The sequence below is a fragment of the Myotis yumanensis genome, unplaced genomic scaffold, assembly GCF_028538775.1.
Source record: "Myotis yumanensis isolate MYYU_CA2020_CCGP unplaced genomic scaffold, mMyoYum1.0.hap1 SCAF_11, whole genome shotgun sequence".
NCBI classification, from domain to species: domain Eukaryota; kingdom Metazoa; phylum Chordata; class Mammalia; order Chiroptera; family Vespertilionidae; genus Myotis; species Myotis yumanensis.
This window is the reverse complement of record NW_027223762.1, coordinates 1860667-1875943: the sequence shown is the minus strand read 5'-3', so window position 1 is coordinate 1875943 and position 15277 is coordinate 1860667. Positions and strand designations below refer to the sequence as shown.

The window sequence follows — 15277 nt, the reverse complement described above, 5'->3', positions numbered from 1 at the left end:
TCTTCAGGCGGGAAGGGAAGGAAGGAGAGCCACATGTCCAAGAAAACTCAGCTGTGTGCCCCTTGGTTTCAGAGACGGACAACTCGTGCAAGGTGTGCTGCCGGGACTCCCAGGGCCGGTGCGTGCCCTACGTCGACTCCGAGCACAAGAACTTGTTTTTGAGGAAAGGGAAGCCCTGTACAGTAGGGTTCTGTGACATGAATGTGAGTACGTTTATGTACAGCTTTTTCTGTCCAGCCAGGTGGGAAATGTTTTCACGTTGTCCTCAATTTTGCAAATGGAAGGAAACACACCAGGGCGCCCTCTCCTCACCCAGCGCTCATTCCTGTGTGAGTCCGCCCGGTGAGGTCAGCGTGGGCACCGCCTATGCGCACAGCCGGGCGCCCTCGGGAAACGGCGCTCTCTCCGGAGCAGGGGGCTCCAAGTCCAGCGACTGGCCAGGACCTTGGGAGCTTTGGCAAAGTGGGTGGTTGTGGAGCGGTGGGTCCTGATCATTTGGTTTTCTGTTAATTATGAAATTGACTACTATTGCAAAAATATAGGTAAGTCACCATTTGTAAGTAGGAAAGATCTAGAAGCAGCTTGATCTACCCAAGTCAGACCCTTTGGTCTCTTATTTGTGCAAAACATGGTGGAGGGTTAGTGTCCAGAGGCTTCCTAGGCCTCTGGCTGTGTCCCTGGGGTGCTCAGTGCCACCCTTCCTGGGACTCACATCTTTTACACCCTGGGTTTCTGAGTCCGTCTCTTGGGAACCCCAAGTTCACGTATAGAAACGGCCTGGTGGTGAGGCCTCAGTGATAGCACCCCCTCCTTTCTTAGGGCTCATCACACTTAAACTATTGCCCATATCGAAGGGGAGCCAGGTGTTTGACTTTGTGAAGCCCTTCGTGCGTTAGCTGTTTGCAGAAAGCCACATTGCTTCTAAGTGCATTTCTTTTAGGAAAAATGCTGTTTTCTGTTCATAGGGCAAATGCGAGAAACGAGTACAGGATGTCATCGAGCGATTTTGGGACTTCATCGATCAGCTGAGCATCAATACTTTCGGTAGGTGACCCCCGGGTGCTTGTCTGCTTAGAACCGAGCTGATGTCTGCGGTGGTATTGGAGAGTGTAGACTCTGGTCCTGCAGCAGCAGAGGGAACAGTCCCTGCGTTAGTTCTGTCTGGGGCCTCACGGGATGCGTAGGCCTCCCCGTGTGGGTTGGATGCAGTTTTCAGACGAGGGAATTGGTGCTTAGTCGAAGCATCGGCTTCCTTCTCTGCTAAACAAAACGCACGCACAAGAGTCGGCCTGGTCAGTCCTACAGGCTGGAAATCTGAAATTACCTGATGGATTCATTTCACAAACGGCCTCAGATTTTGCAGAAGCAGGGCATGTATTATGTCCTCTAGGGCCCGTAATTTAGAGTTTAGTCACAGAAATGCCCAGAGAGCAACAACACTGTCTTCATAAGCATTGTTCCCAGCAGCCTCTGTGCAGTGACTCAGTCCCCAGTGACTCCGGGAACGAGTACAGGATGTCATTGAGCGATTTTGGGACTTCATCCATCAGCTGCACTGACCTCTGTCTCAGGGCTGTTTCTGAGGCGGGGGGGGGGGGGGGGGGGGCACGGGCAGGTCTCCCAGGTGCACAGACACTCGCGGCTCTACGGAGTCAGGAGTCCAGGCAGCAGCCGTGGCGTTTGTCACAGCGACGATGCTCGAGCATTTCCTTGGAGACTGTGCAGTCCGTGGGTCCGGTCAGTCACCGTCTGAAACTGTTCACAGGGAAGTTCTTAGCAGACAACATCGTGGGCTCCGTCCTGGTTTTCTCCTTGATCTTTTGGATTCCTTTCAGCATTCTTGTCCATTGTGTGGTAAGTCACCATTTGTAAGTAGTGAAATCTTCTCTTAAAATGTTGAACAACTCCAGCCATAGGATCTGTGGAAAAGATAAAATCTGCCCGTAACGAAGTCTGACCTACTGTTTCCAATGACATATTTTGGTGTTAGCCCGAGGACAGCATATCTTGTGAAGAGCTTAGCTAATAGGCCTTAAAAGAATCTTACTTTTTGTGTGTAGATGTTTCATTCTTGTGTAGAATTTCTGAGGAATTTTATACTTCTGAGCACAGGAGGATGTTCATTTATTTTTATTTTTTTGTTATCCTCACCAGAGGGTATTTTTCCATTGATTTTTTTTTTTTTAAATAGAGTGGAAGGGAGGAGGAGAGACAGAGAGAGAAACATTGATGTGAGAGAGACACATCGATTGGTTGCCTCCCGCACGGACCCTGACCAGGGCCGGGGATCGAGCCTGCAACCCAGCTACGTGCCTTTGACCGAAATTGAACCCCAGACCCTTTACTCCACAGGCCGACACCCTATCCACTGAGCAAACTGGCCAGGGCCACAGGGTACTGGTGAGCTGGATTTGCCTAGGACCTCAGATGAGTGAAGTGTCTCAACAAAAGTATTTGCAGGCTTTGTTGTCACAGAGCAAACAGCAAACACCCGCATCCCAAGATGGTGCCCTGTGCCATCAGGTCCTTGGCATCACCATGTGGGTGTTTAAACCCTTCCAGATACTGAGCAGGAGCAGTCTGTTTATTCTCGTTCAAAATGAAAGACAGCCAGCAGGTCGAATGGGGCTTTGTCTGAGGAACTCCAGATCGTTCCTTGCTTCTCTGTGAAAGCGAGGGTTTGTCTTCTGCACAATGGGCAGGCCGAGGCTCCACTTGTGCTGCCCGCAGGTGAGCGCTGGGAAGCCTCAGCACAGCTTGTAGCTCTCGTGCTGTTGACTATGCAGTGAGAGTTACACCTGTGGACCCTCCGTGAGGCCCGATTCTTGTTCTGAGCAAAGCTGCTGCAGGAGGGAGGGTGCTGGCTTGTTTCTGATCACAGACCCGCTCACGGCAGCTGAACTAGGAGCCAGGCCTAGATTCCAGGGCCCAGCCTCCTGCCTGGTGCCCATTGTCATGCGATGCCAGCCACAGGCAGGGTCCTGGGCAGTGGATGGAACCATGTGTGCAGCCTTCTGAAGCACGATGCAGGTCAGAGACCCAGTTCCTTCACAAGTTTGGGCCACAGGAACTCTGGGAACAGCTGGAAGAATATCAAGGCCGTGGCGGGCTGGGCAGTGTGAGGCCAGAGCCAATGAGAGCACAGGCGCAGCCCCTCAGCCTCCCACCAGTGGCGCCGGGGCCGGCTCTGCCCAGGCACAGGCAGGGCCTGGACACACGGGCAGACGCCTCTGTCCTCCTGCCCCGGGGGGAAATGCCCAGAAGTACAGCACTGGAACCTGACTTACTTCACACCAAAGGGAACAGGTTCCTGCGAGCGCAGAGGCACTCGGAGGTGGTGGCAGAGCTCCTCCGGTTTACGGGCCACACTCATTCTCATTCGTCGGACCTGCTACCACTCTCTACAGCTCAGGTGCTAAGTGCTTCACTCAGTATTAGGAGGGCCTCTAAGGCCGTGGTTCTCAACCTTCTGGCCCTTTAAATATAGTTCCTCATGGGACCCAACCATAACATTATGTTCGTTGCTACTTCATAACTGTCATGTTGCTACTGTTATGAATCGTCATGTAAATATCTGATATGCAGGATGGTCTTAGCCGACCCCTGTGAAACGGTCGTTCGACCGCCAAAGGGTTCTCTACCCACAGGTTGAGAACCGCTGCTCTAAGGAATGAGCACTGAAGTGAATTTTGTTTGCGGGAATGACCTTTTTCCTGTTCTCTTCTTTCTAGGATAAGAAGCTGGATAAGCAGTATGAGTCTCTGTCCCTGTTCCACCCCAGTGTGAGTATGCTGCACGACAGAAGGCCTCTCGGTGGCACAGGGAGACCTCCATCGGCCACCCAGCTGCGCCCCGTGTGGCTGCTGGAGGTCCTGCTGCAGCAGGAAAGGCCGAGGTGGGGTTAGTTAAGTCCTGTGCCCACAGCAAGGACGATGGATGGGGATGTAAGGGGAGCAGTGGTGCTGGCGCCTCCCCACAGCCCGAGCGACTCAGCTGCTCAGCACCAACTCAGTGACTGTTTTGCGATTGTTTTTGTCTTGAGACCTGAACTTGAGAGTTGTTAGAAGTTTCCTTTTGGGTCTTCACATGGTCAGTGGGCAGGCCACTTGCAAGCTGCCTTTCTGAGTCATTTCTGAGTTGAGAGTTTTCCTCAGCTGCGGGGTCGTGGCAGCAACCGTGTCAGGCTGGGTGGGCGAGCTGGCGCTGGCAGACCTGCCGTTCATCTCTTACTCCCGTGTCTTTCCAGAACGTGGAAATGCTCAGCAGCATGGACTCGGCCTCGGTCCGCATCATCAAGCCCTTTCCGGGGCCGCAGACCCCAGGCCGCCTGCAGCCCCTGCAGTCCGCCCCTGTGGTGCCGATGGTGCCTGTGGCCCCGAAACTGGACCACCAGCGCATGGACACCATCCAGGAAGACCCGAGCACGGACTCGCACATGGACGAGGACGGCTTTGAGAAGGACCCCTTCCCCAACAGCAGCACAGCCGCCAAGTCGTTTGAGGACCTCACGGGCCACCCGGTCACGAGGAGCGAGAAGGCCTCATCCTTCAAGCTGCAGCGGCAGAACCGCGTCGACAGCAAAGAGACCGAGTGCTAGTTTAGGGAGGGAGGCCCTGCGCTCTCCCTGTGTGCAAAGTGTTTTTGTAGATTTGACCTAAAATCACTCACAGATTTTGTGAAGATCTGGGAGAAACAAGGCAGTGACTTCAGCAGGTGCTGGTCACGTGTCTGGACTTCTTGGCATGTGCGCTTGTGTGGTTGGGCCTTTCTGTGTGAACAGGTAAGGTGAATCTAGCTTATCTTGAGGCTTTCAGGTTTTAGTGTTTGTTTAAAATATCCTTCAACCTGTGGTGCAGAAGCAGAAAATACAGCTGGATTAGGTCATAAGTATTTACATTTTTGTAAAGTAACCTTTATATCGATAACAGCACTGGTTAGGGAGAGAGCGATTTTCTTTTTCATACAGTGTCATGAAAATGAGGCAGTTAGCATTACTTGTGAGGATAACTGGAACACAGAATAATTTATTTTTCTGCCCTCAAGTAAAGATAAGATAAAACTGAGCTGTGTACTATCTCCACAGTGTGGGTTCTGGTTCTCGGTACTACCCCACGCCTACAGCAGGGAGAATACACACCGCAATTCAGGAGTGATTTGGGTTACTGTTTCTTCAGAATTCTAAGGTTAGTACTTTCTGCAGTTTAAATAATCTAGTTTACAGTGAGAGCCCCAAGTAGGGCTAGTTGCATTACAGAATCCTGCCTCCTGTGTGAGACTCATTTGCTGGGCAGTTTCTCTGTTTGACAAGTGTGTTCCTGGACACTGAGCTTCCCTGGGCTCCCTCCGAGCTCTCTGGGTCTCCGTGTCCATCTGGCAACACCAGCCTTCCGGCCGCTTTTCCAAGAACCAGTGGCCCTCGTGGCAGCGGCCCCTTCTGGCTGAGGAGCCGGAGGAGATCTCGAACCAGGGCTCGGGTGCGGGGAGTGGCCATGCCTCTAGAGAGGGTCACTGTTGTCTCCATAGGAGAGGGTGCGTTTGATCTGGGGGACCTTGGGGGCCTGCTGAGGGCCAGCGTCGATGCTGTTAGAGTTGGGGTGCAGTCTGGGAGGCTCCTCTCAGATGCCTCACAGCTTGAGCCATCAGCACCCTGGGTGCCTGGGACGTGCTGAGGGGCTGCGGCACCATCCTCACCTGGGCCCGGTGGCCTGGCATCGGGAAGCAGGGCTGGACTTCTGTTGGCATCGCTGAATGCAGGGACCTTGTCTTCCTGGAGGTGACAGTCTCCTTTTGGGGGTGGCCTCAGGGTCAGATTCGGAGCCGGTCAGCTGCCCTGTTCACTCTTCAGAGCTGTGTTGTGGGGCCTCGGAGTCCGGGATGGCTCCGCCATGTCACACTGGGTGGTCGGGTCCTGCTGTCCAGGCAGGCGCCCCGGGCCGGCTCGGGGCTATTTCGCACTGACATAGGGCCGGCCTTGCCGAGGTGGGGCCTGTCTGCCCCTCAGCATGAGGAACCCTCCTCCAGCATCGATGGCCTCGGGGTGACAGCCCCTGTGAGGGACTCTCGGACACCGTGGTGCTGCCCTACACGTGGCTGTTCGCATTGCGTCCTGCTCAGGACTCCGGACGGAGTGCGCTCGCTGTGTGAAGGAGAAGTCATCCGGGAGTTCTGACTGCCTTAGAGTTAAAAGCTTCTCCCCTGTAAGTCCCGAACTGTGCTCATCAGCCAGCATGTTTAGTGAGTAACTTACAAACTTTGAGGGCAATTAACCAAACCTGTGACAAATGGTGTCTTTTTTCCTAAGGATGTTTGTTACACAGATACCTGTTACACTAATACTTGAACTTGTACCTTGTGGTATTTGCTGTCTTTTAACTAGTCACAATACTCTTATATTTTAGTTACACTTTTGGAATCTGATGTAAGGTGAGTGGGTGTATGTGTGAGAGTGAAGCAGTTCCCAGCTGAATGTAAGAAAACCATTTTTTATAAAATCAACTTTTAAAAAAAAAAGACTGTCTTTTACCTTTTTTTCCACTTATAGACTCCCCCAGCTGCTCAGGGTGCATGTTGCAGTGGTGGTGCTGGTGGCACCTGCATCGACCAATAAATATTAAATATCAGAACATACTCGGTGCAAAGCTTCCCGGGAAGTCACAGTGCGTTTATTCATCCTGGTACAAACGTCAGGGTTTCGGTCCAGGGTCATGAGCAAAGGTTTAGGCCTGAGCAGACACAACTCTGACCAGAGGGCGTGGTGCATGGGTGGCGTCGTGTCCCTACCAGCCTCGTGCTCCGTGCCTAATGGTCCCCGTCTCCGAGAAGACTGAGCTCTGGTCTCGCTTCGGCCACGTCTCGCCAGTAAGGGAGCAGCAGCGGCAGGGAAGACACTCTCTTCTCGATCAGAGGCCAGAGGTGGGAGAAGAGAAACTCGTTTCCCTTTGGCGATAAGTGCAGTCCGTCTGACAAGTAGGGTGAGAAGTCCTGTGAGGGGAGAGGGGCCGTTACAGGTGTGCGCTCGTTTCTCCGGGGACTGCAGTGGCACCGCCAGGCTCCGCGCGCAGGCTCAAGGGACCACAGGCCCTTTGCAGATGATAGGCAATTACAGATGGAGCTCCCACAGCCTCACACCATGAAGACCTGAGCATCCTCCCGGCCAGCAGCTCAGAGAGGCTGAGTAAGGAACACAGGGTGAGAAGGCCCAGGGGCACTTTTGCTTCTCAGTCGAAGTGTTAAGTTGACAGGTAAGTTATTAGGAGGAAAGAACTAGAAGAGTGATGCTGGAACACCGGGGTCAGTCCCCCACGCCCTGCTCTCGGCAGCACTGACCATTAGACCCTGTCTCCACTGGGCCGAGTCTACCTGAACCTTCGTTTTCTAGTCTCTGCTGTTCCAGATCAGGTGGCCTCTCTGGCGGCCCTCTCAGTTGTAGGCTCAGCATTTCACGTAAAGGACTGACTAAGAGCACCTTCCCCAGCAGCACTGCTTTCCTAACCAGAAGCCGGCTGCTGCTCGGGGCCAGTCTCCCGGGAAACGAGTGTCCGCTGTGTGAACACCAGGAGCAGGACTGCTGGGTCCCATGTAAGTACGTTTCACTCTATGGAAACTGTCGTCCGGAGTGGCTGTACCATTCTGCCCGGGGACCAGGTTTTTACCTTTTATATTGATACATGGGCTTTCTGGACTTAAAAACAAAACAATTAGAACTCCGTATCTCAAAATACAAATCTTAGCTGATAGCACATTCTACTTAAATACGTCGTGTGCCTGGTGACGTGTTCTAACTTCCTCCGTGCCATGTAGAAAAGGAGGTGGCCTGGCCGTTCTTAAATGTGAGCGTTTCCTGCTGCTGCAGCTGAGGAGCCGGGTAAGTGCTGACCGCACGCTGTCCCAGAGCCTCAACTGTCTTCCCTGTTGTGGCCACCGTACTCAAGTCACCAGACAACCACGGCCACTCAGAGTGTGGATGGCCTCGTTAGTATGCCGGGCCGGCCAAGGCCACCCTGAGCCTAGGCTAAGATACCATAGCAGGTGCCAGGACACGGTACTCTGTGCCCTTCTGTGGCCCAAAATACGGTGTTCGTACTGGCACGAGGCCTTTGCCTAAGAAGTGTGATACGTGTCACTGACCAGTGTGCTGCCGCTGCCAGAGGGAGTTCAGAGGCTCGGGGCAGTTCCTATGTGAGGCCGGAGACCAGCCAGGGTGCTGGGCAGCGGGGACAGAGCTGCCGAGGCTGTGGCGCTAAGGGAGAGCTCAGGCACTGCTGCTATGTGAAGCTATCGGTCTAGGCAGCGCGCGGCTCTCAGACAACAGCTGTGGGTGCAGAGATGAATGCTACCCTGTGGGAAGGATATGGATTCACCAGCCGGGGCACGGCTGCCTGTATGGGCTTTGCTGTGAAGAGCTGTTTTGTCTGATGACTTATGGCCACTGGCTCCTACAATCCAGACTCCTCCTTATACACCCATAACTTCCCATGGCTTCTCCGTCTAAGACCGGTGTTCAAGAAGGTCCAGCCCCAGGTGGGGGGCTCGGACCCAACAGTGAGTGCAGCGAGTGGGTTCGAGCAGGAACCTACTCTGGCGTAGTCGGGAAGAAATTAGAAGGACATATGGGCTCAGAGCAACTCAGAGCTCTGGCTGGGCTCTGGCTGCATCTGACACCTACTCAGAGGCACGCACAGCTGAGGCACACCTGTGTGGTCCTACTCGCCCCAAAAGGACCGAGCAAGCCACCCACCTGACTGTCCTTCTGCATCAGGGTCCACAGGTCGAGCACGTCAGTCCCACAGTCTCGGGCCACCTGTAAGCAGGCGCTGGCGTATTCACCAACCACCACGTTCAGGCGATTTAACTTGCAACCTTTGGAGAAAAGGTGACAGCTGATAAACTCCAGCACTGGTCCTGGGCAGGTTCTGGCCTGGATGGTTTCTCAGTTCAATAAACAGGCACAGACTTAGGGGCCAGACTGGATCAGCCTGGGGGCCGAGCATAAGACAAGGACAGGCCTCGCAGGCGACTCCCAGCAGAGGAGGAGGAGCCTTGTGGCCCCCAGGGCCTCCTGACACGGAGCAGAGGCCCCGGCAGGAAGGTCCAGGGTGGCCGGGCTGGAGGCTAGTCGGCGGCACGCTGGAGAGGAATGCTGTGCTGAGACCCCGAATTTGTACATGTACTAAGAAGCTACTCCATATAGTGGGGAAATCATTGTAGACTTTCAAGCAAAGAAGGCAAGAGTTGGGAGGGACCTCAACTGTCTTACCTGCTGGGAAGTCAGGGAAACACCCCAATGTGACCCCAATGTGACCCCGTGTCCAAGGCACAGAGACTCGGCCTCGGCACCACACCACGCGCAGAACCGAGGTCTGTTCCGGGATGCGCTCAGCCGTGGGCACAGAGCTCATGGCTGCGGGTGCCTTGGGAGTTGGGAAATGACAAGGCAGCAAATGCCAGGCCAGCGGCCCAACACGGCCCAAGCGAGACTCCCAACTCCTACGCCAGAGGTTCTCGGGTGTGGCCACTCGAGCCGTGCTCCTCTGTCACCTGACTGCACACAGACCATGCGGCTGTGCAGGCCCCCGAGAGCCGCCCAGGCTGGAGCGCCATCCCTCTAGGTCTCCAGGCCCACCCAGGTGTGGTCACCTTGCGCCAGGCACTCCTTCTCCCACGCGGCCTCGCAGAGCGGGGGCGGCGTGATGAGCACGATCCTGCCCTCGGGGACGTCCACGGACCTCAGGTACTGCACCATGCTCCTCAGGTTCGCCGCGTACTCCTCCAGGGGGATGTGCTGCTTGGGGTTCTCATCTGTTCAGAGCAGAGTGAAGTGACAGCTGAGGTCAGGGCCCGCTCACAAACGCCCACACTCGAGGTCACTGGGGAGTCGTTGCGCACCAAGGCCGGAGAGGGGGAGGGTTCCAGCACACAAGGCGGCCTCCAGGGCTCTGGCTGCGTCTCGGAAATGCGCTTCCTCCCTGCGCCATGTGGCTAAGAGCCGGTGTGGGGGGAGGCTGCCCCGCCCTCTCCTGGCCTTGTCCCTGACCAGCCAGTGCCCTTGCACAAATGCTCCACCTTCTGAACCCGTGTCCTCACTGGTGAAGAGAGGACAACAGGGTCTACCTCAGGCTGCCTGTGAGAATCAAGCCCGCCAGGTGTGTACTGCACTCAGACAAGGCTCCTGCGTGAAGGACCAGCCATCCCTATGCAGCTGCAAAGGATTATTTCTAGACCTAAATAGACACTTCTCCAAAGAGGACATACAGAGGCCAAGAGACATATGAAAACATGGTCAAAGTCACTAACCATCCGAGAGATGCAAATCAAAACAACAATGAGGACCATCTCACACCTGTCAGAATGGCTATCATCAACAAATCAACAAACGACAAGTGCTGGAGAGGATGTGGAGAAAAAGGAACACTTGTGCACTGCTGGTGGGAATGCAGACTGGTGCAGCCACTATGGAAGACAGTATGGAGTTTCCTCAAAAAACTAAAAATGGAACTCCCATTTGACCCAGTGATCCCACTTCTAGGAATATATCCCAAGAAACTAGAAACACCAATCAGAAAGGATATATGAACTCCTATGTTCATAACAGCACAATTCACCATAGCTAAGATCTGGAAACAGCCTAAGTGCCCATCAGCAGATGAATGGATTAGAAAGCTGTGGTACATCTACACAATGGAATACTACACTGTGGTAAAAAAGAAAGAATTCTTACCATTTGCAACAACATGGATGGAGCATTATGCTAAGCGAAATAAGCCAGTCAGTGAAAGATAAATATCACATGATCTCACTCATCTATACTAATAAAAGGATAATATGCTAATTAGACCAAACATCTTCCAGACATCCTTCCAGACAAAGCCATGGTGGCAAGGGCTGAGGCAGAGACGGTTAGGGGTGATCAGGCCAGCGGGGGAGAGCAGTTAGGGGCGACCAGGCCGGTAGGGGGGCAGTTAGGGGGCATCAGGCCAGCAGACAGAGGCAGTTAGGGGAGATCAGGCAGGCTGGCAGGCAGGTGAGCAGTTAGGAGCCTGTGGTGCTGGATCGTGAGAAGGATGTCCGACTGCCAGAAACTGGCAGCCGGACATCCCCCAAGGGGTCCCGGAATGGAGAGGGTGCAGGCCGGGCTGAAGGACCCCCCCCCCCTTCCCGTGCACAAATTTCATGCACCAGGCCTCTAGTGTGGAATATAATGAACAACATAAACTGATGAATAAAAATAGAACCAGAGTCATAGAAGCATGGAACAGACTGTCCAACCTATGAAGGAATGTGGGGGGGGGGGGGTGAGGGGGTAAGAGATCAACCAAAGAACTTGTATGCATGCATATGAGCACAAACATTGGACACAGACAGTAGGGGGGTGAGGGCATGTGCTAGAAGGTGGGGATGGCCAGGGAGAGGTCAATGGGGGGAAAAGGAGACATGTAATGCTTTAAACAATAAAGAATTAAAAAATAAAATAAAATAAACCCACAAAATTCTTTGTAACTTGCATTTTTTGGATAACTGAAGTTTTCATACATTTCAAACATGTATTGGCTATTAAATTTCTCCTTTGTGAATTATCTATTCCTGCGTTGCCCATTTCTCTATTGGAGTTAATGCTTTTCTTGACTTATTCATTAAGGACATTAACTTTTGTCTGCCTATTTTTGCAAATATTTTCCTTACTGTGTCATTTTATTCTTTTTAAATAGTTTATTTGATAAACTATTTTATTTATTTCACAAACTTATTTTCTTCCTTTGCAATTTCCTCCATTGTTTTTATGCTTAATGTTTATTCCTGCTCTAAGTTTGATAAACTTCACCATTTTTTAAAAATTCTGGTTTTGGCCCTAACCGGTTTGGCTCAGTGGATAGAGCGTCGGCCTGCGGACTGAAGGGTCCCAGGTTCGATTCTGGTCAAGGGCATGTACCTTGGTTTCGGGCACATCCCCAGTGGGGGGTGTGCAGGAGGCAGCTGATCAATGTTTCTCTCTCATCGATGTTTCTAGCTCTCTATCCCTCTCTCTTCCTCTCTGTAAAAAAAATCAATAAAATATATTTTTTAAAAAATTCTGGCTTTGGAGTTTTGTTTTTCTTCTGGTGTAGATGTTAAGTGAAGACAGAACTTCACTTTTCCCGATAGTTGGCCTTCGGTCCCTACTGCCACCTGTAACTTATGTACCCTTCCTCCCTGGCCGCCAGAGCCGCCCCCTGGCAGCCCTCCGTCCCCATCTCCAGCCTCACCGAGAGGCCCCCATAGGGTCTGTGAGCAGCAGGCCAGGCCACTGCTGGGGGAGGAGTGGGCCCTGGAAAAACCTCGGGGTGACACCAGCTTCCCCAAGTCCAGGCTTACGTCCCTCCTCCTGCCGTGCAGGGTTCTCCTCGCCCGGAGCCATCACTCAGGTTCCAGGCTGCGCCTGCGTCTGGGCGGCCCTGAGCTCCTCTTTCTGTCAATAAGACGCAGGTGCCCACCTGAGGCCCCTGCTGCCAGCGACGGCCACTAAGAGAAAAGAACCAGGCGCTGAGCACAGCAGCACGAGGCTAGACGACACGGGTCTGAAAACAGGTTGGGTGGAAGTCACCCACACTGACGGCAGAAGAAACACCTCCGTATGCAGGAAACTCGTTACACTTTGGACAAAACGTCCCCTCTCAGGAGATCAGGAACCAGAGCACACGTGTAAGTTTGCTGTAACATGAACATGAACTGGGAAAATACCAAAACGCCTTTACCTTTTAACGCGCTGTCATTGGCACCAAAGAAAATTGTAACTGCTACTGGGCTGTCCAAAATGTTCCCTTTCCGGATGAGCCTGGGAAGGATAATTTTGGCCCATCTGGTATTATAGCCTGAAAATCCACGGTTCAGAACATCACATTTTCTGAAATGAAAAATTAAAAAAACTTTAAAGATGAATTTCAGACAAGGCTGTTTCAGTCCCATAACCAACCGGCTGTGAGGGCGAGCGAGCGCTCCAGGCTGGCGGGGCCTGCTCTGCCTGCCCTCGGTTCTCTCTGACGTGAGCAATAGCACAGAGCGCTGGCCTTAGTCGTGCCGTCACACCCTCAGTGAGACTGATGTGTAATTACCTCGAGGGCTGAGTTAGTCTGCGGACCGCTGGTTTCATGCACGGCACGGGGCGCTTTTAAAATGGAGTTGACAGCAGACAGGTATTAACCTGAGCAAGTATCATAGGTAGAAAGTCTCTAAGAAGCTGGTCTTTTCTTGTAATTACTCTGAATTCCGAAAAACAACAACCTTCTAATTAAGTGGTCTTCTAACACTCACACCTGTAAACTATCAATTGAGATTTTAGTGCTAAAATTAACTATTTACAAAACATATGTGGTGAAACATTTAAACAGTGGTTCTCAACCTTGGCTGCACATTAGAATCACCTGGGAATCTTTTTAAAATCCTGCCAAGACCGGTTTGGCTCGGTGGATAGAGCGTCGGCCTGTGGACTGAAGGGTCCCAGGTTCGATTCCGGTCAAGGGCATGTACCTTGGTTGCGGGCACATCCCCAGTGGGGAGTGTGCAGGAGGCAGCTGATCGATGTTTCTCTCATCGATGTTTCTAACTCTCTGTCCCTCTCCCTTCCTCTCTGTGAAAAATCAATAAAAAATATTAAAAAAAAAAAAAAAGAATCTACTCTGCGTTCTCACAACTGAGCTCACTCATCACTGACGTCGCACCCACCAGGTGCCGGGAAGAACCTGTGGCCTCTACGAGGCGAGCAGCTGTGCTCTTCTGGATCTAAACCCTTCATATGTTTTTCACAACAGGGTCTGCGGTCACATGGTGGCAACGTTCTTTCCCTGAACCCCGAGGACCGGCCAGCGAGGATGGAGGGTGGAAAGGGCACCGTCCCCCTCTCTTCCTGAGATGCACCCGTGCCCGCCATCAGCGCTGGGGCGCCAGCCCGGGCAGCTCCGCGGGCCGAGTGCAGCCCAGTCACCCAGGTTGTGGGTTCCGCCCGGGTCAGGGCGCAAACCAGAACCAACCACTGGCCGCCTAAGTAAGTGGAACAACAAACCGATGTTTCTCTCTAAAATCAACCCATAAGCTAAACATGAAAAAAACCCAGCACTCAAGTGCCAGGTAGAAACTGCTCACCTGACCAGCCTGTCAGCCAGGGACGCGCCCCATCCGCCCTGTTGGAAAGAAAACTGGAGAAAGAGCAGCCCGTTAGTCCCTGGTCCCTGTCCGAGGCCATGGTGGCCGCCGGGCACCCCGCGCCGGGCTGGCCCTCACCCCGCTCTGCTCCGGTCAGGGAGGGACCCCCGCAGCCCGCCCGGCAGCGCCCTGCCCCCTCAGCGGGACGGGCCAGCTGCCTACACTTGGCTTCGCTGAGACCTTCGATCAGTCACTCATCTAGAAAAGCTCCTTCAGGAACTTTGTACAGTCGGTACATGCAACTGTGTGCTGAGTTAACAGTGAAACCTCGCTGCCCTCCCTTCCCCGTTGCAAGAAGCCAGGGCGACTCCTCACGGAACTCGGGGTGAACGTCGGGGAGGCATCCCCACGGGCCCGGAAGCCCTCCTGCCCCGATGTCCGAGCGTCCCCCGCCCGGCACAGACGCAGAACAGCGCAGGGAGGCCTGTCTGCGAGCCGGGAAGTGAACTCGTAACGTGCGCTCCGCCCTGAAGCGTGAGCTGAAGTGATGGCGGGTGAAAACAGGATCAGCTTTGCTCTCGGAGGCATGTCATTCGGGCTCAGCCTGTTCCGCCCGCGGACGCAGAGAGGCGGCTCCGCGTTCCCCGCCCCGCACGGGCTGCGCCGGGCCTCGCGGACACCGGGCGCCGACGGGGCGGGAGCGCGCCAGCTCGTGCGGTGGAAGAACCGCCGCCGCCAGGAAGATACCGAGACGACGCGCCTCGCTCTCCCCAAACCCCCGGACAGAGCAGGGAGCGGGCCCTCGGCTCCGGCACCTGCGACCTGAGGAGCCAGCGCGCCGGCTGCGGGCCACGCCGCGTCCCCAGGGCCAGGACCTGGACGCGGGGGCTGAGGAGGCCACGCCCGCGGCTCTCGGAGGGGACGTCGCCGAGACACCGCCCTCTGAGGGCCGGGCCGGGGCCTGCAGGCGGGCCGGGTCGGGCGGCGGTACCTGGGTGATGGAGTCTCCGAAGAGTAACACCCGGGGCCAGAGCAGAGAGCTCCCGCAGCCCAAGCCCTCGCACAGCGACATGCCAAGCAGCGGACAGTGCCCGCAGGGCGGATATCCGGGCGGGGCGAGCGCGGGGCGGAGCTAGGGGCGGAGCAGGGCGGATATCCGGGCGGG

At 54.2% G+C, this 15277-nt stretch overlaps 2 protein-coding genes across 3 annotated transcripts in view; one reads left to right on the top strand and one right to left on the bottom strand.

Moving 5' to 3' along the window:
* ADAM17 (ADAM metallopeptidase domain 17) overlaps positions 1 to 6528 on the top strand; it is a 36522-nt gene extending 29994 nt beyond the window's left edge. For both annotated transcript variants that reach the window (XM_070428662.1, XM_070428661.1), the window contains exons 15-19: positions 73 to 203; positions 966 to 1044; positions 1766 to 1854; positions 3732 to 3782; positions 4247 to 6528. In XM_070428662.1, coding sequence (XP_070284763.1) covers positions 73 to 203; positions 966 to 1044; positions 1766 to 1854; positions 3732 to 3782; positions 4247 to 4597 — 701 coding nt within the window. In that variant the 3' untranslated portion in view covers positions 4598 to 6528. The remainder of the gene's footprint in view (positions 1 to 72; positions 204 to 965; positions 1045 to 1765; positions 1855 to 3731; positions 3783 to 4246) is intronic.
* A 108-nt stretch (positions 6529 to 6636) lies between these two features.
* Positions 6637 to 15212, bottom strand: IAH1 (isoamyl acetate hydrolyzing esterase 1 (putative)). Its single transcript, XM_070428663.1, has 6 exons — positions 15104 to 15212; positions 14113 to 14165; positions 12729 to 12877; positions 9637 to 9798; positions 8738 to 8859; positions 6637 to 6981 (listed from the first exon to the last, which is right to left on the bottom strand). Exons 1-6 carry the CDS (start codon positions 15182 to 15184, stop codon positions 6799 to 6801), a joined length of 750 nt encoding a protein of 249 aa, XP_070284764.1. The 5' UTR covers positions 15185 to 15212; the 3' UTR covers positions 6637 to 6798.
* Positions 15213 to 15277: the final 65 nt, after the last annotated feature.

Excerpts from the sequence above, each read along its gene's own strand:
- IAH1 (XM_070428663.1), bottom strand. The coding sequence starts at position 15,184 with ATGTCGCTGTGCGAGGGCTTGGGCTGCGGGAGCTCTCTGCTCTGGCCC. Across the intron at positions 12,878-14,112 it reads CTGGCTGACAGGCTGGTCAG|AAAATGTGATGTTCTGAACC; the intron begins GTGAGCAGTTTC and ends TTTTCATTTCAG. Across the intron at positions 9,799-12,728 it reads CAATGACAGCGCGTTAAAAG|ATGAGAACCCCAAGCAGCAC; the intron begins GTAAAGGCGTTT and ends TGCTCTGAACAG.